The 24,135-nt window shown below is 36.2% G+C and overlaps 1 protein-coding gene across 1 annotated transcript in view; it reads left to right on the top strand.

Moving 5' to 3' along the window:
* Positions 1–24,135, top strand: part of PRIM2 (primase, DNA, polypeptide 2 (58kDa)) — a 131,849-nt gene that overhangs the window by 55,216 nt on the left and 52,498 nt on the right. The window contains exon 7 of the mRNA XM_010565804.1: positions 20,456–20,523. Coding sequence (XP_010564106.1) covers positions 20,456–20,523 — 68 coding nt within the window. The remainder of the gene's footprint in view (positions 1–20,455; positions 20,524–24,135) is intronic.

Here is a 24,135-nt window from a genome sequence, read left to right as displayed (position 1 = left end):
GTTATCATTGTTTGGCTTTCTGCACCAAATATGTTGTAAGAATGCAAAGTTGTTACGAGTTCATCCGTGCTTCTTTCTTTTTGTCCTGTGCATACCTAAACCATTAGAGCAAGGCAAATGTAGTCTTTTGGCAAGCTTACCCCCGTAACAATTATCTATGCTTTCCTTGTTTTCCCAGTGTATATTGGAATCATCTAAAGAGTTAGAGCTGGACAAATGTAGTCAATGTCTTATTTTCTGAGTGAAACTTCCAAGCAGGCTTGGACAATATACAGTTGTTTTCATTTGTCACTTATTAAAGGCATTAGGTGCAGAAAGTTTGCAATAAAAAAAAAAAAAAAAGGCAGTTAACGTTTTGTTGCATGTGCCCTTCTATTTTGACTTATTGAGTTGACCTTAAAAAGCAGAGATAATCTTTTAGACAAATAATTTCCCATTAAACCTTGCTTTCTAAAATATTGTTGTATATGGGCTGTGGGGTGACTGTGATTGCTCTGGCATTTTATTGGAGATGTTTTCTGTTTTCTCCTAATCTCTCTCATTGTCTCCTGTATATACTTGAAAATAATTTTATTTTCCCAACCTCAGTAACCTTATTGTCCTTGTCCCAGATAATTCTTCTCCTGCTTGAATATTCTGTACATGCTTAGTCTTGGTGAGGTCACATGTTAGTGTGAAAAGAAGCTAGTTTTCTTATGCAAAATGGGGAGTGGTGTTTCACATGTTTTTCAGTAACCATTAGAGAAAATGTAAAAAGCAAAATTAAAGTTTAAGAACAGTGCAGATTTGGAGTCTGGGCTTTTATGGTCATAGGGATTATGGAATATGTTGAGTGCTATAGGATGTATGCTTAGTAGGACTTGTCATCAGTGTGTTTCAGGAAATAATAAAGTATTTAACGGGTATTTAAAAAAAAAAAGTGTCACTCAACACATCTGGTCACAGTTTAGTAAGAAGATTACTGGAGCCTTGTTGGTGTCCAAACGTTATGCCAAACCAATCTGCAAAAGAATTGGTAAATTTACTCTCATTGACAAGTGATTATTTATTATTATTTGCTATTGCTGTGTTGATAAACTACCCAGAACGAGACTGATCCATATTTGGGTCTAGTCACTTCTAACTTTAAATTGTATATAGACCTTATTTTTTCTTACTGTATTGAACAATGGCTTGCTGAACTATGTAGAAAGTTACTTGAATTGGTAATTAAAGCCTCTGATCTTCTGCCAATAGCAATTACATTCTCTGTTCCTCTGTCCCAAGGGTGGTGACCTGCTGTAATTCAGGAGGAACCAAACTTCTGCTGTCCGTTGCCATCATACACTTGGCCAATACTCATTGTGTATTTTCACGGGTCCCAACTGGTGATAAGCTGTGAAGAATGCTAGAATAATACAAAGATTACAAAGGGTATTTACTCACAGGTTTTGCCTAGCAATATGTGCTTCTTGCTTTAGAAAATGGATACTGGATCTGTTGAAAGACTAATGCTTGGGGAGTACGTTCTTCATAAATTTTTTTTTTTAATGCCCCCTTTATTTGACCACATTACTGTAAAGTAGCTTCTCTCCTGAAATGCAGTGGTAATACCTGGTTTGACACTTCTTTAGGTTGGGTATTCTTCTTTTACACATTCAGCTGGCTTCAAACAGCCACTTACATCTTTCAATCCTGTACACTTCTGGTTGCTGGACTCCATAGTCTCTTTCAACCCTTGTGCTGCAGTCATTACGTGCATTTATTTGTTCAGTGCCTAATTATTTCACTAGTCATCTCACAGTAAGTCAGATGCATTAGCTAATAGGAGCAGCTCTCAGACTTTCTTCCAGATGACCAGTAGTCAGAAAAAAATACAGGCTGATGAGAGTCATGGTCCTGATAGTGCCCTCTGATATTTTGCTAGTGTCCTGTTCTTGAAGTTTGTCCTTGAAAAGTAGTAGACACACCTCAGTTACTAGGTAATTGTTCTCTATTTGTCTGCTAATCTTTTCAGTTACATTGTTATCTGAGCAGGGGGCTAGTTTCCTGTGATTATTTTGTTGTTTGGATACTTCAGAATTTAGCAAACTGAAAACTCTGAAAATTCTCTTGTAATTGACATATAACATGTTTTCCTTGTAGAGTCTCTGCTGTTCTGTACAGTTTATGTTCTTTTTTTTTGTAGTGTTTTGCTTTCTGAGACATAATAGTGTCTCTCAACTAATATTTTCCTGTGAAACTTGTTAAGACTTGGTGTCTTTCAGATTCTTTTCTCTATCAAATGTGGTGAGATTGGCCAAGATGGGCAAAAGTTATTAATTCTAACATTTAAAGAGGAGTGTAGATAGCAGGATCACTCTAACCTCATTTTGTCTGGGAAAAATGTGCAAAATAGTTGTCATGGTATTTACTTACCTTTTGATTTTCTAGACCTATGTTGGTTGAAAATGAATCTGTCTTTGTCAATCAAGCTGTATTAGTTACTGTCCGGAGGGGGCATGGAGACTGAAAGATGCAGTGTCTTGATATTAGATGTAATGCTTTTCATAGTATTCATCTTTAGGAAAGGGTTGAATTGCCTTTATACTCCAGTTAGGAGTGGATTTGCTAGCCTGTGTATAAGATTCTGTTAAGGGAGGTAATTCTGTATATTTCTCTGTGCAATTGCCCTTTTTCTTGAGGAGTGATTGGCTTTCAGGTCCAGGGTGTTTTCTGTTAAATATATATTTGAATCTAGTAGGAGGCTTATTAAGAAGAGCATGTCTAGGATGAGGATATCATGTTGGATAACTAAAGTAGTTGACATTCATCTTTGTCCTTTACTAAAGCTCTACCTAGACAAGATTGAGTATTAGCAATGTGTCCTTGTGGCAAGGAGTTCTAATGGGACTGCATTGGGAGGAGTGTTGCTGGCATGTCAAGGGAGGTTGATCCTTCCCCTCTACTCAGCACTGGTGAGGCCATACCTGGAGTACCATGTCCAGTACTGGGCTACCTGGTAAAAGAGAGAGATGGGCATACAGGAGACAGTGGAGCAAAGGAACACTAAAATGATGAAGGGACTGGAGCATCTCTCCTGTGGGGAAAGGCTGAGTGAGCTGGGACTGTTGAGCCTGGAGAAGGCACGGCTCAGAGGGATCTTACCAATGTATATAAATACCTGAGGGTGACCGAGCACTGGCACAGGTTGCCCAGAGAAGTTGTGGGGTCTCCTACCTTGGAGATATTCAAAACCTGCCTGGACATGGTCCTAGGCAACCGGCTTTAGGTAGCGCTGCTTGAGCAGGGGGATTGGACCAGATGACTTCTGGAGGAGGTTCCTTCCATCACCTCCGGAGATGTCCCTTCCAACCTCAGCAGTTCTGTGATTCTGTGATTAGGTAGAAAAGTAGTAGAAAGAGGTAGCAGAGCCAGTTCTGAGGGACTGGGGGACTAAACTTGGCATTACTATTATAGCTCATAACTTAATGGTGATTTTTACTTTCTCAGCTTCTGTGTCATGGCTCTAGTGATTCAGGCAGTCTTTAGCACATGTGTGTGGAATACAGTATTTGCCACTTTACAGCATCATTGTTTGTGAACAAGATCATTCTTCTATACCATCTGTATTCAGGAAAGACATCTTGGTGGGATAGCCATTTTTTGTGTGAGTATGCCCCACATTCTGCATTTCATTGTTGCATGCAGGGCTAATTTAAACAAGCTGGAAGTTACTGTCCACACCTTGTGCTTTTCCAGTGTTCATGTCTTACTGTATAAGTGCTTTAATAACCAAAATCTTGCCAAACTGTGTGGTGAAGCAGTCTGAATTTGTGTCCTAATGCTTCATGAGCTGTAACTGAGGTTTTTTGTATCAGTCTGGACTGAGCTGTGATGTGGTTTCCTTGTGTTCTCTCCTTTACCTCATCTGTAAGTGGTCGCCTTTCTTACTGGTTCTGTAATATATAGTGCTATTGCTATTGTTATTGGTTAACATCAAGGGGCAAAACACATCTAATTGTTGGACATGGGAAGTAGTCTTACATTCCACATATCCTTACGCAAGCATACCTGGTTAATGGCTATTTGGCATGAAAAGCTAGGACAAAAGACAGGACAAGTAATAAATTAAACACTCAGATACAAAGACTCTGAAGAATGGGAGATAATTAAGAAGATACCAAAGACCAAAGCTATCAGACTGTTGGTTGATGGACCATTGAAGGAGCAGCTCAAAGCCTTGAGGGAAACAAGGTTATCATCTGTCTCATGGAAAAGAGCAAACTTATTATGGGATGTTTGAGGGGGCTTGTGGGATTGTGTATAAGTTATTATGGATCATCTAGCGGGAGAGCCAAAGGCAGGAAAAGGGAGCATAAGAAATCTACTGATAATTAGGCTTGTGCCTAGTGCCTTATCACTGCAGTAATAACTTGATAAGAAAATCTATCTTACTAAACACTATTCCTAATTATTTTCATGGTTGAGGGTTCTCTGTTCTCTGTGTGTGTGGTGCGAGTGAACTTCAATCCAGAGTATCTGGTGGGTGCCTTCAGAGGCCTGAGAGCCAGAGCCCATAGGTTTGGGTGCAGGATACTCGAGAGAGCAGAGGGTTTGGGAGTTGGTGGCTGGAGGGTATGACGTCCAAGTCAGCTTCCAGAGGGCGAGTCAGGGCTTTGAGAGGCAGCCTCTGAGGAGACTACAGTTTGTGGCCAGCTACAAGAGGCTCATGTGCATGAGATCAGCCAACATGTATGAACAGATCAGACCATTTTTATAGTTTGTTTATGCATGTGCTGTTTGTGTGTGGCGCCTGTGCTTGTGTTTGTAGTGTTCTGGTGGCCAGCAGTGTCTGTACAGTGTGTGTGTATGAGAATAATGTGTGTATGTGGTCAGCCTTGCTACTGGCTGGGGCTAGGGTCAAGGTGTGGCAGCAGCCTGGCTGCGGTGGGCTGGGAAGGAGAATGTCCCTGGACCTTGAAGCCCACCAGCTTCAGCTTCACTTTAGCAGCTTGCTGTGGGCACTTCTGCTTTTACCTAAAAGCACCAAGCCACAGGCCTTGATAGGAGCTCAAATGGAGGTGCAACTACCATAGTTAAGTTCTAACGCAACAATATTATGTTTTATAATTAAGCAGTTTTTTGAAGGCTTGGTTTTCTGCTTCATGAACTTGAGTCCTGGGGTAAGTGTTCTTATGTCAGAGTGTATTTGATTCAGAAGTAAAATATTTGTAATAATTGTAAATGTAAATAATCAACATTTTAAGAATGGGAATAAAAAAAATTGCATGTTGTTGGAGTTGCTAGTAGTTTTCCTTAATGCAAATGTCCTTTTCTGGTTTGGAAAGAAAATATTTAAACTTTTACTCATATTTGAGAAATGTCATTGCTGTTGCTGACAATTGAGAGTTGAGATTAAGTAAAATATTTGAAAATGATGACAAGTAGGCTCAGATTAATGCTGGTTTTTAGCAGCATGAAATTTGAGTGCCTGTCATGTTTTTAGCTCTATTCACTAAAGATAAGAATGTAATCGCTGGTACTTGAACATATGGGAAGCTAGGGCTTAAAACTCTTGCAAAGGGTGGCAAGATTTGATTTTGCTTCTTAAAAAGAAAAAAACCCCAATATTGTAAAATATGCATAACTGAGTGAAAGTATTCCAGATACGTTTTTACTTTTAGAAGATGGATATTTTCTAAGTCTTAGCAACAAAACAATTACTTCCAAGCAGTATCACATGTTGAGAGAATAAAACACTGAAATTCAAATGCCGCCTTCTGAGGTTTGAAAGTAAGAGGTTGGCATCACACAGACTGTTGAAATAAAATCTTTTCTATGTTTGTTGTTACTAAAGATCAAGTATGGAATTCTTAAGGATTACTTAAATTTATTTGAAGTTGTATAGTAAGTTTCTCAAGAAAAAGAAGTGAATATATGAATATTTGAGAAGCTCATTAATCAGAGGAAATGCTTTGCAATGCGATCCTTTTTCCTTAGATGTTAATGTTTTTACCCTACTGTTTAAAGACTGAATAGGAACATAGCCTTGGGCAGTGTCAACTGTGGTAAATAATCCTGGTCCCTACCAGCAGTTGTTTTTAAGATTTTTGTTAATTATTTTTCTCTGAAAGCAGTCTAAGAGTAAAATGAACCCTTTGTAAAAAAATCACTTCATTTTGTCCTTATAACTCCTGAAAAAGGATTTAATAATCTTGTTAGAATTTGTGTCTAATTGCTAATCACTAGTAATTTTGAAAATTTCTCTACATTGCAGATGAAAATGTGGACTTTTGAGGATGCTTAGAGAATGGAAGTTCTTGTATGGAAAACAGGAATGCTAGTAGTTGTTCAGAAATATTTGGTACTGGAGGTCTGTATTACGTATTGTGTATTTGGTTTTAAACAACCATGATTCTTTTTGACCCTCTTTGATACTTGGGCAGTTGAGATTGGAAGATTGGTGGAACTTGTCTGATCTGTGGTTTTTTACAGAATCACAAAATGGCTGAGATCGGAGGGACCTCTGGAGATCATCTGGCCCAACCCCCCTGCTCAAGCAGGGCCACCCAGAGCTGGTTGCCAGGACTGTCCAGGCAGGTTTTGAATATCTCCAAGGATGGAGACTCCACAACCTCTCTGGGCAACCTGTGCCAGTGCTTGGTCACCCTCACAGTGAAAAAGTGTTTCCTGATGTTCAGATGGAATGTCCTGTGTTTCAGTGTGTGCCGATTTCCTCCAGTCCTGTCTCAGGGCACACCTGAAAAGAGCCTGGCTCCATCCTCTTTGCACCCTCCCTTTGGGTATTTGTATGCATTGCTAAGATCCCCCGGAGCCTTCTCTTCTCCAGGCTGAATGGCCCCAGCTCTCTCAGCCTTTCCTCATAGGAGAGATGCTCCAGTCCCTTCATCATCTTTGTGGCCCTATGCTGGTCTCTCTCCAGTATGTCCATCTCTCTCTTGTACTGGGGAGCCCAGAACTGGACTGAGTAATTGATTCCCAGTAGTAAAATCCTGTTAAGAAAATGAAGTATCTCCTCTAAAGTTCTGTAATAAAACTGATTTATAATAACTCATTTTTATACAGTGGCAGATATATGTATTTCCTGTAATGCCTTGTGAATGGCATAGGGCTTTAGTAATAAGGTTTGTCAAGATTAATAACTACATAACAGCTTTTTAACTCAAAATTTTTATGATGGTTTACATTGTAGAACAATAGATGAAGCCTTGTAGTAGTAATGATGACTATGGAAAATGAGATTTTAATCGAGTGGATTGCATGGGTTTATAGACACTTGTTTCTTCTCTTTTTGACTGCATATTGCCCTTCAGCATTGGAGAAGTTTTGCTAGTGTGGTTATGGTTGTTCTTAAAGCAGTTTTGGAACATAGCATTAGTGCTAGACTGATGAAGTTTGTGATGGGAAAAACCTACCATGGATGGTTTCTGACAATGATTCTAAGGGTGCTTAGTGAAGCAATAATGAATCTTTCATGCTTTCTAGCTGACTGCTCCCTGTGTGGTATTGGCTATTAACTTCTACCAAATTATGTAGAGATGTTGTTTTCTTAATTTCCTTCTCATGAATGTAGGGAAGAGGGGGGGAAATCTTCAAAATCATAACATTAAAACCTTGGGGAAATCACTGCTGTCTGAGTGACCCTCTCCCCCTCCAATAACACTCCGTTGGTGCAAGTTAATTAAAGCAGCAATGTATAGTTGAACTGAAGAACAGATTCCAGGTTACCTTGGAGTACTGGAATCAATATTTAGTCTGTGAACCTGGGAGAAAGACAGCAAAAGGTAGAAGCTTCTGTTCATAAATAATGCCAGAAAAAGAAACAAAAGATCTGCATGCAAAGAACAGTAAGCAGTATTGAAGAGATGAAATATTTGCATGTATCAGAATTTGTAATGAAATAAAGTAAATTATTTCATTTTCCAGGCTTGCTGTGAAGACAAGTGTTCCAGTACACTATGTACTTAGTTTTAATATTACTAAGTATCTGGAATTAGATACAAAAAAGACTGAGGACTAAATTAAAAGTTGAGTAAGCTATTGGTAAAGAGCAAATCAGTGGTGTAACAGTTGATAAAATCACTGAAGAACCTCCACAATTATGGCAAGCAGTATTATTTAACAGAAGATTTGGATTTTGCTGACAAGGTAGCTTTCTAAGTGGCTACTTCAATCTACATATAATTAAAGCCTGAAAGACACTATGGACTATTGTAAGAAAGCTGGAATTAATAATCTGTTTTGGGGGAAAAATATCTAATGAGCATCTCGGTAACTGTCAACTTTAGCTTTATGTTAAAATACAAAAAAGTACAAGAGATGAGTTCATTTACATACTTTCACCCTAATATGCAAGTGAAATGAGTATCTGCACAAGCAATAATGATGCAAAAACCAGCAACAGTTCACTGACCAATTAAACAAGGTTTAATTATTGAAAAATTTTGCTTTAAAGACTAAATATTAATCTTCAACACAGATGTTGTTTATACCTCAGTGTGAATATGAAAGCTAGACATTTCCAAATGGAAAAGAGAAATCAATTACTTTCAGAAGCAAATGCCTAAGGAAAACATTAATTATTATTCTGAATGCATTTGACAAATGCTGAGCTGAAATTAGTGGAGTTCAGTTTCTTCAAGGTTCTTAAAGTATTAGGTAAATATCTAGGACATGCTAGCAAGGAAGTTCTTCACAACTGTTAATTTGTTTTTTCTGCCATGGAAGATTTGTTCTTTGGCAGCTTGAATAAACTGACTAAACATAAAAAGACATTAATTATATATATTTATATATATATAAAAAATAAAATTTATAGTTTATAATCTATATTTTATGATATAATTTATATATAGCTTTTAAATTGTTAGATATAGCATTTAAGCAACTTTGATAACAACTGTTGTGCCCTCCCCTTTAAAGTCCAAAAAAAAGAAAATTACAGTGCTAAGACTATAACTTGAATTCTTTTTTTTAAATTAGTTAGCCATTGCTTTTGATTTTCTTTCCTTAAAACATAAAAGGCCACTTTGCATTCTCTGTGATTTTCTTTGGGCTGGTTTGTGTTATTGAGAAGGGGGGTGTGTGTGTGAGAGGAGAGAGTCGTGGGGAGTTTTTAATTGGAAAAAAACCAACCAAAACCAAAGAACAAACCCACAAAAACAACTTCAGCCTTATTTTGACACCTATATCAACCACTAGAGATTCATGAGGGAATTTTTTCCTGTCCTTTGAAAATGTCAGTTGTTACATTTGTACGAAGAGCCCAGTAATGCTAGTCTGTATTATTTATTTCCTTTCTTCCATACATTTGGTGGTGCCATATGAAAATAATCTTAAATGCTTTATGTATTAAATTATATTGGCCCATTGCAAAAAACCATTTAGTAATGTCAAAAACATTTTTGCTTAAATAGTTTTGTTAGTTTTGAAAAATGTTATCTCCTGTCACACAGATTGTGTGTGAACAATTCATGTGGAATAAATAAAATGTTAATTGTTTGCTTTAATTTTTATTGAGCATATTTCAGTGTAAGTGTTGCTGAAATAACTTTTAATAGCTGAAGAAGCCTTGGCAAAATTTACGTATTAATTTTGTACAACACTGGAGATTTGTAACATGCTGTGAAAGGTTAAACCCCAACTTTTTTCAAAAGAAAATTGATCAACGCTAAAATGTCAACTGTCTAGGTACAGCAGCATACTGGCGTGCAAACACTGTTTCTCTTATTTCAGGTTCCCCAGCTGCATAGCATTTGCATTGTGACATTTTCTTACAACATTAGCAAGATAGCTGATGTTTCAAAATCAATCAGCTTTTGTTTGTATGAGGCAGCCTGCAACTTAGTTGGATGTTGAAGGTGTTTCTCTGAAATGTGATTAAATTGAATTCTTGGGTTCTGGCAATATCTGTATCTCATGATTTCTTAGCAGTGGCTGCAAAATCGTACAGTTTTGAAGACCATGTAAGGTTATAATTCTGAAATATTTTTAAAAAAAGGCAAAAGCAAGCAATATTAGAATTCCTCAGAAGTACCAAACTTTTCTAGACATTATATTTTAAATTTAATTTAAGGCAAGTATTTTGATGCGTGGTGCATAAAAACGCAGGATAGAAAAATAGGCTGCCTTGCTGGGGAGTTCATATCCTTTAAAACTACTTTTCAGGGAATTGCTAGCTAAAATTCAGGTTTTGTTGAAAACGAAGTTGTTCTAAAGTTTTAGAATTCCTATTCATCAACAGCGCTTCTAATCAAAGAGAAATGGATTAAGAAGCCTTTTGTGACTATTACTTCCCCCATTTAGGCTGTATTCTGGAATAAAAGGTACATCGAAACTAGTGTTCATCTCTGCAGACAATCAGATTGCAGTCAGAAAAAGACTTTACCTGGGTGATTTATGTTTGAAATAAGATGTCAGTATGTAGTAGAGTCTCCCTTTTTAAATAAAAGCATGGTCTTGATTATATGCGTTGAAAAACACTTGTAGTGGACTCAGTATAGGGGGAACTGAGACTTAAAGGCCTGTTATTTACTGTAATTATGCTGGGTATGTGCATGGTTCGTGTTGTTCCTAAATACTAAAAATATGTAAAGAGTACTTTGATATGTGTAGTGTATCTATAATAATATAATGAATGTTATGACACAGTCCTTAAGTAAGTAGAACTAAGTAGAACTAGCATTATGTTTAACCTGTTCTGTACCTTAAAATGGGAGTGAGGGGAGGAAAACCTCCCAAATGCCTTTGTTTTCAAATCAATCTCCTGGAGATTGATTTTTCTTTTGATCAGGCAGAGACTCCAGGAGGATAACTAATCTAGACTAGGCATGAGGAGAAAAAGCCTGAATTAAGGTAAAAAAGTATCACTGAAAACATCTTGCTGTCCTCTCTCATTTTTCAGATATCCCCAGTGAGAGGGGGAAAGCTGGGATCTGTATTTCTAACTCTCAGATATGTCATGGCTACTGTGCTGTCAATAAAAAAATGTGTATGTCTGGTTTTGGTTACATAAAAGCTGATACTCTGTAACAGTGGTTACATCTGGAAAACAACTTAAAACGCTGCTGACCAAACACATCTTTAAATAAAGCTTATCTAGTATTAAGGAGTTAGTTGGAACAAGTGTGGTGCTTAGTAATGTTAAATAGGTATCTCTAAATGTAGTCTCTGTCAAAAAATTCAAGAGAAAGATTTGAATAGGTACTGCTGGATTACCAGACTACAACATAATTTTCTTTCATTCCACAAAAGATAATTTCTAATTCCCTACAGTTACTTTGGCTGTGTTACTACTGCAGGTACTACTGCAATGTTACGTTTTACTCAAGTCTTTGCTTCCATTTATCTTTTACCTTATCTCCCTCTTGCACTTTGCTTCTGTGCAGGCTCATACTCAGCTGGGTGATGCAATTAACAGGAACAAATACTCCATAGTCAGAGGTGTAAGAAGGAGGACTTTCTGTTTCTAATAGATGTATAGCATAATGATTTTTAATAATTTTCTAAGAATTGAATGGTTTGAGGAGCAGTGCAGTTAATCACCTCTGTTTTCTGCCAAAGTTTGTTTGTTGGATAAATAGATTTTAAATTCCTGAAAATAGGCTTGTTATTTAGTCTTTGATGGAGATGAACTGTTCATATTGGGACCTTTAAAAGCAGGTTTTAAGAATTTCAGGAAAAGCTGTGGTTTGCATGTATACCACAAGTGAAAGGAGTTTCATCTTCCTCTGTCTTACTGGTCAGCAGGTCAGATCCTGCTTTAGCTCATATCTAAGCTAAGTTTGTTTCTGACTGATCACAGGAGCATTATAGCAAAAAGTCACTGTTACATTAAAACTTCCAGCAGGATGCAAAGTTAGCACCTTTCACTGTTAAAATTAGGGTAATCTTAATGTTACCTTACAGAAATATGGTGGCATCATGTCACCTTGAGAAGGCTCCTGTGAAGTCTACGTGCATAGAACCATGTCTCTCTTATTTTTGTCTAGTTTATGTATTCATTTTCTACTCACTTGTTGACACTGATTAAGCTATGGTATAATTGCTATTGTCTACAGAAGCAAAGCTGTCAATTTTATGTTAGGATCAAGATTTCCACTTTATTTATTTTGTTTCACAGATCTATGGGAAAATACAGTAGAGATGTAAGTTACTGGTATGTTTAAGCCTGCTGGATAATAGTTGTTTTTGGTGTGGTGTTTTGTTTTTTTTTTTTTTTTTTTAGAATGTCCATTACAGGTTGTTTAGAAATAGCCCACAAGTTTAATATCTTTTTCTCTTCTCTGCTCCAACCTCAGTCGAAAAATCTGTCTTGTATAACTTTGGCAATAAGTTTGTAATACTGCAATTCATACTAATCAAAAGCAGTTCTAGCAAACAATCTAAACTTTCATGCCTTTGTTTTCCTTTTAGACAGCACACGAGGCCAATCTGTAAGCTTTGGGCTGATAACTAATGCTTTTCTGAACCATCACATAAGTATTGTGTCCTTTTCAGAGCAGACAGGGAAGAATTATCTAACTAAATGTTTCAGGGCAACAGTGACTAGGAAACGTTTTTAAGATGAGCTAACAAACAGCAAAGGTCACAATTAAGACATTTTAACAAGAAAGGCACATTCTGTGAAGTGGCATATTACAAATCCAAATGAATTAGAAAAAATGTAAGTTAAGACTTATTCCTTAGGCAGCAATAAGAGGCTAAAATAGATTCTCTCTTTAAACTTTTAAGATCCTAACTGTAATAATTTAATGTCTGAGCTAAGTTGTTGGTTTTGTTTTGTTTTTTTTTTTTTAAATCCATACAGCATTATTCAGGAAGGATTTTAGTGATGTGTTCACTCTGAATATGTCAAATTATTGACATTACACAGACAATGTTTCTTTCCTCTCTTCCTAAAAATATTTGTTAAATTGCACTAAAGCAATAAAGAACCATCTAAAGCTTTCACTTGGAAGGCTGAAATTGAAGTTCTGATGTCCAAACTAATTTTGATTTTCTTTATACTCTCTCTTTTCTGATCATAACAACTGGGAAACAGAAATGCAGGATGCAGTTGCCTGTAGTGCTAAAGGCATTGAAGTGCATCATAGGAACAAACAGTTGTTTGTGGGAGAACGAACTAAAGAGTACAGAATACAGTAAAAGAATACACCAATCCATGGTTTGCTTCTTTGCTTTCTAAATAGAATTAATTTCCTCTCTATACTTAAAGTTTTAGCTATCTAATCCTTTATTTTTCTGTTCATCAATACATATAATGGGAAGATGCAAGAGCCTTCACAGTGTAAATTTAATCCTCATAAAAATGTTGTCTGTAACCTGTGTGGTGTAAAATTCAAAACGTGTAGGGGTTTGTTTTCCCTCCAATGGTTTCATTTCTAATTTCTCTTTCTTATTACTTTCTAAAATTTGCTTGCTAGTTATCTAATCGAAATCTAACAAAAGCCTAGCAACTTTAGTTATTCTATGCTGCATCAAAATCACTGTTAAAGAAATTTGCTGTAGGTGTTTTTCACGATTGCGTTCATGACATTTAGCTGAAGAGTTAGAGTATGGAATATAGGAGTGTTGTTTCTAAATCCGTAAAATCAGCATACAATACACTTGTCATAAAGGTTTTTACTTCACTTATTCTACTGGTTTTGTTACTGCTGCTACAAAGTTGGAAAGATTTGGAATTGAGCAATGAAATTTTAGAAGGTAAACACTTTCCATACTCTTCTGCTTTTCTTTTTTCATCTGTGTGCTTTGTTGTCACAGTGTCCTGTTACTTCTTGCTACTGTTAATAGTGTAATTGCTTCAAGTCTACTTAATTTATTAATTTTAAATTTCTGTGGGTGGAGAACAGGTCTTATGAACCTTTGTTGACTGATTTTCACCAAGGCTTAGAAATTATTATACTAATGGTATAAAACATTTGCGGATAGTATTAAAGACCGTATAATTATCTTGTCAGTGTTGTCCCCTGTAGTGTTTAAAACTAGTTTTGGCACCAATTTGTTTAATTGGAGCAACTAAAAGTAAAATGGATAAGCAACTAACCTGGATGTGATCTCTCCAACTTAAAAGATGAAGCCCAGTAATGGAGTGGTGAAGTGTTAAAATGGTTGTACAGGAAAATTGTAGGGAGATGTGCAATTGTAGGGAAAAATTAGCTGATGTGTAATACTACGTATTGTAAGCACAGTCTTCCTGCATTTTTCTTTGACCTTTTTGGGAGGTATCAAAAATGTGCTCTAAATTAGTACATCAAATTTGATAATTAAAAATAGTATAATTTGTTAGTACCATTTCAAATGCATATGGTGATTATACTTCTTACTTTTGGAGGTGGCTTCTTCAGGTCAGGTCCCTAGATTACTGGGGAAACAGGAGTGGGGGTTGAAGTTCAGTTTTTTTCTGTCCACATGGGATCAACTTTCTGGTTTTTAAAGGGATATAAAATACTTTATTTATAGTGGATTTTGACCCTTTGTATCTTAGTTTCTAGTTAAACACGTTATTTTTTTTTTCCAAAGTTTGGAATATAATTTTTCTTTTTTTTTTTTTAAAATTTGCCTCTGTTAATAGGGAAGATTTGCTGTTGAGTGTCAAAGGTAAAAGGAAGTGGTAAAGAACAACCTTTAGTAGATTTTGTACAAACGAGTAGCAGCTCTTTTTGGACTCCTATAAGATAAACAACTAAGCTTTCAAAATACTGTGAAATCCATGTTTAATCAGCTTCTTATTGGTGTGAAATGAATTTATGTATGTATGTGGTGGATTGACCCAGGCTGGCTCCCTTCCCTGAGGGAAGCGAGAGAGATTCAGGAAGGGCAAAAATGAGAAAACTCATGGGCTGAGGTAAAGACAGTTTATTAAGTGAAAGGGGAAAAAAGGGAAAAAAACACAAGTGATGCTCACCACCAGCAGACCAATGCCCAGCCAGGCCCTGAGCAATGGCTACTTTGGAAAAACTGCCCCTCAGTTTTATTGCTGAGCATGATGTTATATGGTTGTAGGTGATGGTAGACTTTTGCAGATGGCAAAGGTAACTGTCTTTTTTCTGTTTGTTGGTTTTGGGTGTTTTTGTTAAAGCCTTGTCTTTAGTTTTTATGGCTGCCTTGATCAATTCCTACTTTAACCTTATTTCATCTTTGCATTTGGATTAGAGCCATTCCCTCACACCCTTTGTCACTGGTGTAACTGTCATAGCAGAAATAAACAGAGAAAAACATTCTAGGAAAATCTTTTCACCTATGCCACAGAAGGCTCCCAAACCTATGTCTGGTCTTAATCCAGACCTTGTTACAGTCCACACAGTGGAGCACGTATGGAGGTGATGTTTGTTCTGGAACTGCCAATGGAGATACAGGTTAAATAATTTAGGTAGTCCTTGTAGAGCAGTGCCTGTATTTCCAAGAACTGCAGAGTGCCTGCTGGGAACTGTGGGCTCACCTTTAAACGTACTATGTATTTCGGAGGTGCGTTTAGCACTCAATAGAGCTAAAAAGTCTCCGCAAGCCTCCTTCAAGTAGATTTGGTTATAAAGCTTGGAATTATGAAGGAGGAATTTCTTGGGGGAAAAAGCAAGGTAACTTTCCAAGGACTGAGCATTCTCTGAGATACCCTGTCCCTAGACATATTCACAGTGCAGTCACCCTCCCTTTTAAATATGAGTCCCGTATGATGTAATCCTGCCTATCTGGGTTTTAAAAGAACTGAGGAGGCAAAAGCACGCTAAGCCTGCTTGTACAATGTTTGTTAAAATATGAAAGAAGTAGCATGAATGCCCGCACAGGTAGTTCTGGGATATTAAAACAACCCCGATGGGCTTGACAAATTGTGTAGAGGCAAATCGCAGGCTGCAGATGTGCATCTGGACAGCATGCCTTCAGACACTCCTTGTTGTTCTAGGAGTACTTAGCAGTTGATAAGGAAATACTCTTGGTAATAATTTACATTTTAGATTCTCTAATGCACCCTTCTAAAGGAACTTCCCCCCCCAAATTGTGGAAAGAGCCTGGAGTAATTCAGTAGCCTGCCTCAGCTAAAAGTAACCTTTGCCACAAAACTCTTCTTTCTGTGCTTTGCTCCTGAGCCTTCCATGTACTTTTTCTCAATGACATCCAACTTAATGTGATTTTTTTTTTTTTTTAAAATGTATTCATCAAATGATCTGACAGCATATTAAAATTTTCTTGTGCAATACAGCTAGTTAGGACATCTCATTCAGAAAGTACTCTTTGTGAAAATAAAAATTTTCTTTTTTGTGCAGAAAAACACTTAGAGAGCAAATAGCTCTCACATGGTAACCTCAAAATCAAGAAATTCACACACTCCTAAAAAAATTGAGACAAGTTAATTGAGCCATGATAATCTTGTTCTTAATTGCCATGTATAAAAATGTCATTTCCTTCCTGATAGCATGTGGAGCTGCTACTTAACTTCAGGCTTTGTGTCAAGTTAACTTTTTGTTGGGTGGAAGAAAACCAGACCAATTCTTAGACATCAGCCTATGAGTTGTCATGAGTTTTACCTTCATTATTACTTGAAGTACCAATGCCAGATTTTAAATAATTCTAATATTCATGTAGTTTTCCAATAATCATGTGCTTTCTGCATTCTCAAAATGTTACCTTCTTCATGCTATATGAAAATGTCCTGTTTGTTTGCTTCAATCTCAGCATAGTGAACACTAGAGATGTGATTGTTGCGTAGAGCTCAATAGAAAAGAAGAACTCAGCTTCTTGCTCTTCTTCTGCAAGATTGCTTAACAATATTACTGAATTTTGTCAAAACTTTAGAAAGCTTGGTTTTGGAAATTCTGGTTACTTCAAATGTATGAAGATTCTGGTTTGATTTTTCCCTCCAATGCTTGTGCGCCTTTTTTTTTTTTTTTTTACTGTTGGCAGTCTGAATTGCAGCAAAGACAGCTGGTGACTCTGGTACTAAAGCTAGTATGGAGTTTGACTGACGATGTCGTCTCAGATTTCAGTTTATTCATTCCTTTTCCTCATATTCTTAAGTATTCTTCCTCCTTTCTCAATTTTAAATGTGTGATGTTGATAACATGGTGCTTAATTTGCCTTAATCGTCTACATCACTCACCCCAGCTTTCACCATCTCAGTTCAACTCTGAGGTGTCCACATGTTCTATCTGCGGCTCACTCTGCCCGCTCCTCTGATCATCCAGGCCTTAGGACTGGAAATAGCTTGTCTGTGGTGTTTTATGTTCTCTGTAAATTAAACTGCTTCAGCATGACTAGAGTTGGGAGCTATACTCCTTGCTTGACAACATTTTGATGTCTTCCATGTATCTAAAATATTGAATAGCATGTTTTTCCTCCTTTTTTTTTTTTTTTTTCCTGGTAAGGTGATCTTTGTGTTGAGTACCATAGGGAGATGAAGGCAAGGCTGTGCTTGCAGGAATTTGTCTAAATTTCATTTCAGAGTGACTGGAAAAAGTCTTCAGAATCTCAGTTTGGATTCTGTAATTGGGATTATCTTTTTCTTTTAGAAGAAGACTGTTGAAAAGGACATAAAATTCTTAGCTGTTTGAAAACACTAGCATTTACCACCACCTTTGTAAAAGCTAATTTTATTTACAGTGTGGCTCAGTTAGAAAAAATACAGTTGTGAGGAAAGACTTTATACATTAAAATTAAAATTTTACCCTTTACTTTTATAATCCAGGTAAGTTAAAGGAAAATGTGCTTTTTCATTTAAAATTGTTCAAAAGTTTTGATGGTCTCTCCTCAACTGTGTTGAGGTCTCCTCAACTGTGTTTAAGGAAAACTATCCTTAGTTTCAGATAGAAAAGGACAGTGTCATGAGAATCCCACATCTTCCTGAAAATAAACATTTGAACTACCCTAACAAAGTGTTTGTTCCAAGAGTTGAAAGGTATATGATCTTATGTTCACAAGAGCATATTCTGTAGAGAACTTTATTTTGTCCTTCCAGCCAACATAACGGAGGAAAATGGGGATTAATTTTGCTCGTAAAATTTGCAGATTCCATAATTGTTGGTGAAACACAACACACTAAGAAAAAAAAAAGAGAAAAACATTGGCCATGTGGATTCTTCTGTGACTTCAAGGGTTTATGTTTTTTTCCCCTTTAATGGTGGTTCCCGAAAAAGCCAGAGTAGTCCACTTCTTCCATATTCTCTCATTGCAACACCAAGAAAAAACTTGGTTAAACACCAAGACCACTAGTTCTTGGTTTTACCTCAATTCTGTAAGTCTCCCAAATTAGTTTTAAAACAGTATTTCTGTTCATTGGTAATATCTCCATAACAATGTAGTTTATTGTATATATAAACTTTGACAATAATATCAATACTTTTGCAGGTTTTGAATTTTACTGGTTTTTGCTTCTTATATCACTGTCCACTTTGACTTTCATAAACGTCATCTTGTCTTAAATGCACTGTTTATAACAAGGAAAAAATTTGTTTTTTTCTGAATAAATGTAGTATTTGAAGTACTGTATAGAGAAAAATACTGTATGCTTGTCTCATATAAAAATATACATATGTATGTAAGTGTGCACATAAATATTGTTTTCTGTATCAGTTAAGTTATTAACAGAAAGAGAAGCAGATGGTATTTCAGGTAATTCAGGCTCTATTCTGATTTTAGCCAAGTGGAATAACTTGGCTGGTATTTAGAAAGCTTCCAAGTTCTCTTCAGAAATAATTTCTGGTTTTCTGATTGTGTTTAAAACAAAATTAGAGGGTTACTTTGCAGAGGACACAAATATAGAACAATATGTGTATTGGCCTTTAATACTCAGTGGTAACAAAATTAGGTTTTTTTATCAAAAGAAACTTCTGAATAAATATAGAGCTTACTGAATTTTTAGTATACTGTACGCATCTCAGTCTAGCTCCATAAAATAAGGGAATGCGGATAATGCTGTAATTGCCAAGATACCAGCCTTTTTAAAAAGAAAGATGAACGGATTGCTAAGACTGCCTGACTTACCTTTACTGCAGCAGTCGGATGGGATGAGTACGCTTGAGTTACTCGAGACTGAGAAGAGCTGCTGCTGCAGGCCAGGAGTGGCTTAACGGTTGAAATGGCCCATTCCTCCTTCCCTGCTGTCCTTGTGTTCAGTCGCTTCAACTTTCACTTGACAGACTAGCTGTTTTGAACCTCCTCTTATTTAGCCGATGGTTGGTATTGCTAGCTTCAGGCACGAGTTTAAAATCTGGCCCCAGTCTGACTTCTGCCTAGCAGCAAAGGTTATGAGATGGATGTGAGGAATGGGTCATCTTTCAGGAAAATATTAAACTCCTCCATATCCACACAGTCTACCTATGAGCCGATGGATCCTATGGTTACAAATAAACCCCATGTACCCAAACACTGAGCGCAGGGTATATTTGTGGGTTATAAATAGAAGTTGCAGCCCACTAGTCAGTCCTACTTCAGTGCTTGCCTTTACTTGTGTGTTGGAGCCAGCAAGGTGAAGCTACGCTGTTGGTGCTAAAAGGTTTGGGTTTTTTTTTTTGTTTTTGTTTTGTTTTAAATAAGATTTTTAAAGAGTATATATAACTGTATGCCTGCTATTTTAAGTTACCTGTAAAATACTTAGGAACTTAATGGTAATCTATACAAGGTGAAATATGTTGAAATTTTAAATTTGTACGAAGGTAGTTTTCAAAATACAGCCTAACTTGGCAGCAATAGAATCATGAAATGCATGTTATATTAAATATTTTGTATTAGATGTATGTCAGCATTATCAGAACTGCTATGCTTGTAACTTTTATAGGTGAAGGTAGACACCTATATACTGATATTAAGCAAATTTAATACATGTTTTTCCAATTATTTTAGTTAATACACCAATTCACTAGTATTCTGCAATAGTGTGACATGTACTTGTTGATTTATAGACTACTAGGTTTATTGTTTCAGAAAAAGCTTGATGTTTTAACTAGTCATATGAAAGTAACAAGAAAGAAGTATGGATTTAGTTTAGAACAGTAAAATTACAAAATACAGGTTATGCCCATTTAAAACAGTGTACACAGGGGCATGTCTGTATAAAAGTCATATAGTGCTAAATGTTATGCAAATTTTTCTATACAAATGTAAATTGTATATAATGTGACTTAATGGACTATATTTACATTATGTGATTGCGAGAAGGCTGTCTAGGTAGAATATGACTTCTAGTTCAAATATGTTTGGAAAAAAGTATAGCACTTTCAATGATATCTTGCTATTTAATTCAAATAACATTATAATTTTAGAAAAATTACTTTTCAGTGTTTAACTTCATTAACTTGTAAATATTTCTGCTAACTTCAGGTTCTGGAGAGTTGTGCTTAGTTACTTCTAATGGGAGAAAGTATGTCCTATCCAATGCTGTGTAAAGTAGCAACGCAGGGTAATTTCTTACATCATTCCTGCTTTGTGCTATCAGTTGTTTTGAAGCTAATATTTTATTAATTGAACCTTTGTTTTCTTTTAGCTGACAGCACGATCGCTGCCTTCCATACAGTCTGATGAGAGACTACAACCTCTGCTTAATCATCTCAGGTAGCATAAACTGAAAGCATGAGTGTATTCTTTCACACAGATAACACAATTGTATTATTAGAATGTTTTAGCTACAGTCTTTTTTCAGATGCCTCATCTGTGCAATTGGCTTTGACTGGAAAAAAAACTCTGAAAGTATACCTTAAACTTAACAAAAGCTTTATGAATGACATGAAACGTAATTTATAGAGCTTGTATTTCTTCTAAGTAACAAGAAAGTATTTGTAGCTTTTACAAAAGCTATTTTTTCTTTATAGTAAAGGCGAAGTTGTTAAGTTTCTTTATGACCAAAACAGATTCCAAATTACACTGCTCAGAGTATGGACCTTCCTTGTTGCAAATACTTTGTGCTCTATGATATTTTGGGGAGATTTCTCCATCACTGTTATTGATTAATGAAGTCCTATTTTCTTCTTTTAATGGACCTAAAGAGAGAGCTGAAAATGTGAACCATTAAGAGTGTTCAACGACACAGTTAAAATAGCCTGCCTCTCTCCTAGTAGTATGCAGTATATAGAAGCTTTCTGCTTTCTTCAAATGTGTTTGGGGATGAAGACTAAGAAAAAATACTTTTCTGATGTTCTTCAGGTTAAGCATAGATCTGGTCTCTTTCTTACACACATGATTGCTTTTTACCACTTTGTATTGTTTGAGAGAGTTTTCTTACTATGGTAGCATGCAGGAGGACAAAGACCATATAGTTAGAGGGAGATGCCTTGGCTTAGAATCATTGAATAATTTAGCTTGGAGTGAACCTCTGGAGATCATTTAATCTAGCCCCTGCTCAATGCAGATCTGGTTAGATTGGGTTGCTCAGGTATTTATTTAGTTGAATTTTTAGTATCTCTAAGGGTAGAAATTTACTTAAATATTGAATGTCAGTAATGAAACTCTGTTTTTGAACACATACAGCTTTGCATTAAGATCACTGAAATGATGCTGGATGAGTTAGAAATGGAAGCGGTGAGGTTCTGTCATGACAGCACTGCACCGGAATTACGATGCAGATATAGTTAGCGTTCTTTTTATTTCCTATGGTGTTCTACTGCTCGAGGTATCAGTACTCAAAACCTGACATTTTATTCTAATTTAAAAAAAAAAAACAACTTGTAATTTTTATCACATAGGAACAGTTTCATGTTTTATTGCTTTTTAGTGTAAATCAAAATAGGAAAAATAGCTTTCATTGTATCTCTGCTTACTTACATATGATTGAACTTTGTTGAAGAGCAATAAATGTAAAAAAAATATTGCAGTGTAACTGTTATGTAGCTGGTTAGAGGATACTTCTGAATGTCAATAACCTTCCATGTTTTTATTACTATACATCTCATTGGGATTTTAAAAAATGCACCTCTGTGGCATACCCTTCTCCATTTGAAGCTAAAGAGCAATTAGGTTAGCTTTTTATAAATCGTGCTTTCTAGGAGCAATTACTGAGAAATTTGAAATTTCTTTTGATATATGCTGTGCATCTATGTAAGTGGAACAGTCTTCAGTATCACAGCAAACACAATCCTTTCTATGCTTTTTTTTTTAAATATGGGAAAAGAAAATGTTGCAAAAAAAGCTAGTTAAACATCAGCTACTTTAACAGGGATACTGAATCCTACATTTATGCAAAAAGGTATCTTTTGCACATTCTTATGTTAACTTGGGCATGTATGTTTAACGACTGGTAACTTACTTCCATTTTGCTTTTGCGAAAATGGAGGGGCTGTTCCTAGTACATTTTGTCACCAATTGCCTCTGAGTTGCCTTTTTGGAAGTTCCTTTAAAATAGATAAAATAAATCAAACCTTACAACTTGAAAAACAAGCACTGGCAGTGAACAGACAGATGACCAAATAGGTCTTCTCTGTTATTTATTTCTGTGAATCTGTGATTTGTTTTTGCTTCATCTTGCTCCTAAGAAGGGAGAGTATTAGTTAGTTGTAGGTTTTCCTCTACCTTCATTGTGTGAATTCTTACAGCAGTATTTTATTTTTGGCATATGTCAGTCGAGCTTTATCAGGGGAGCAAAACTTAGATAGAAACATATGAAAAGAGCATGCAGTTGAAGGTTACAGACCATTGTTTGGTTGTTAATGCCCCACACACTTTTTGGCAGCTATTCATATCTGCTTGTGACTTTTAAATTAGCTAGTCCTCAGAAAAGGTCATTTCACTGTGGATTATGTCTGCATAGATATTTTAATCTGTATCCTTTTTTTTTAAATGGACATAACATGTATATTGTAATTGGACTGTTCTGGACTAAACAAATATTTTATCTGCAACTTAGATCCTCATTTTGTCCTATTCTGTTTCATTGGTGCTTTCTAGTATTAATTGTACTAGACAAAAAAGAGAACATATTTAGTTAAAATGTTAAAGTATTTGATGCAACATGCTCATAGTAGGCTACAAGGAGATTTTAAATTGCTAAAACTTTAGCAATTTAATAGAAATGGAAACTTTATGTCTAAATGCATGAGAAGAACACTTCTGCAACTCCTGCTTGCAAAGGAGTTTATATGGGTTTCGTGATGAAATTACAGGGTCGTAACACTCTACTATTTAAAATCTTCAGCAGGAATAATTTCAAAGATAGATAAAAGCTGTCATATGTAATCCCATCAATCTACTATAGGACTGTGCCTGTACATGAATTATAAGGAGAAGCTGAGTTGACTTTGTTTAGTCTGGTGACGAGGAGGTTTAGGAATGATCAAATAGCAGCCTAAAAGTGTTTGAAGGGCAAACATCACAGTACTGGAATTCTTGACGGTACCAGAGGATGTAACAAATGACAGTGGTCACATATAGCAGCTTGGGAGGTTCACATTGGACATTAGGAAAAATGCCTCTGCTAGAATGATGGGTGCAGCAGATTACCCAGAGATGTGGAATCTTGGTTCATGGAGATTTTTAGGAAGCAGCTAGAAAAAGCCATGTCTCACCTGACTAGTGTTGGCAGTAGTCCCAGTTGAAGTGGGGTGTGGGACTAAATGGTCTTCTACCATCCTTTACAACCAACATTTTGTAAGATTCTATTAATTCTGTCTTCAAATGGTAGTTCACAAGGTTGATACAGCAACCAAGTGTTTTGCAAGACTGGATTTTTTTAATGGGTAACACAATACTCATGGAGACATGTTCACCCTCCTCACGCTCATCTCACAAGCAAGAAAAGAAGAATGCGCGCCTTAATGGACTGGTGTAATTTACTATTCTCAACATCTATAAAGTGCCCTTCATATCCTTACTAAATCTCATGATATACTAACACATCTGTGAATGATACAGTATTTATTAGAACAGTCCTGCAGCTGTTTATTTGAAAGACATAGGTCCCACAGTTGGAAACATTGCTATAGTGGAGGTTTCTTCTTGGTCAACAGTGCTGTGAATGTATGTATTGATCTTTAGTTGCAAGATATGCTTGCATTGCAGTAAACCACGAAAAGAAATTATGAAGAGCTACAGATATTTCAGGTGAGTAAGAAGCTTGATCAGGATCAGTATGTAACCTAGAAGGTACATGGAATAAAAGAAAGGATAAGTCCAAAGTAAGAGCTAAGCCTGGAAGCAAAAAGAGCACAAGAAAGTGAGGGTGATCACAAGCCTAGT

This window comes from Haliaeetus leucocephalus, unplaced genomic scaffold (assembly GCF_000737465.1).
Source record: "Haliaeetus leucocephalus isolate CR32 unplaced genomic scaffold, Haliaeetus_leucocephalus-4.0 Scaffold195, whole genome shotgun sequence".
NCBI classification, from domain to species: domain Eukaryota; kingdom Metazoa; phylum Chordata; class Aves; order Accipitriformes; family Accipitridae; genus Haliaeetus; species Haliaeetus leucocephalus.
This window is presented reverse-complemented; position numbering and strand designations above follow the sequence as displayed.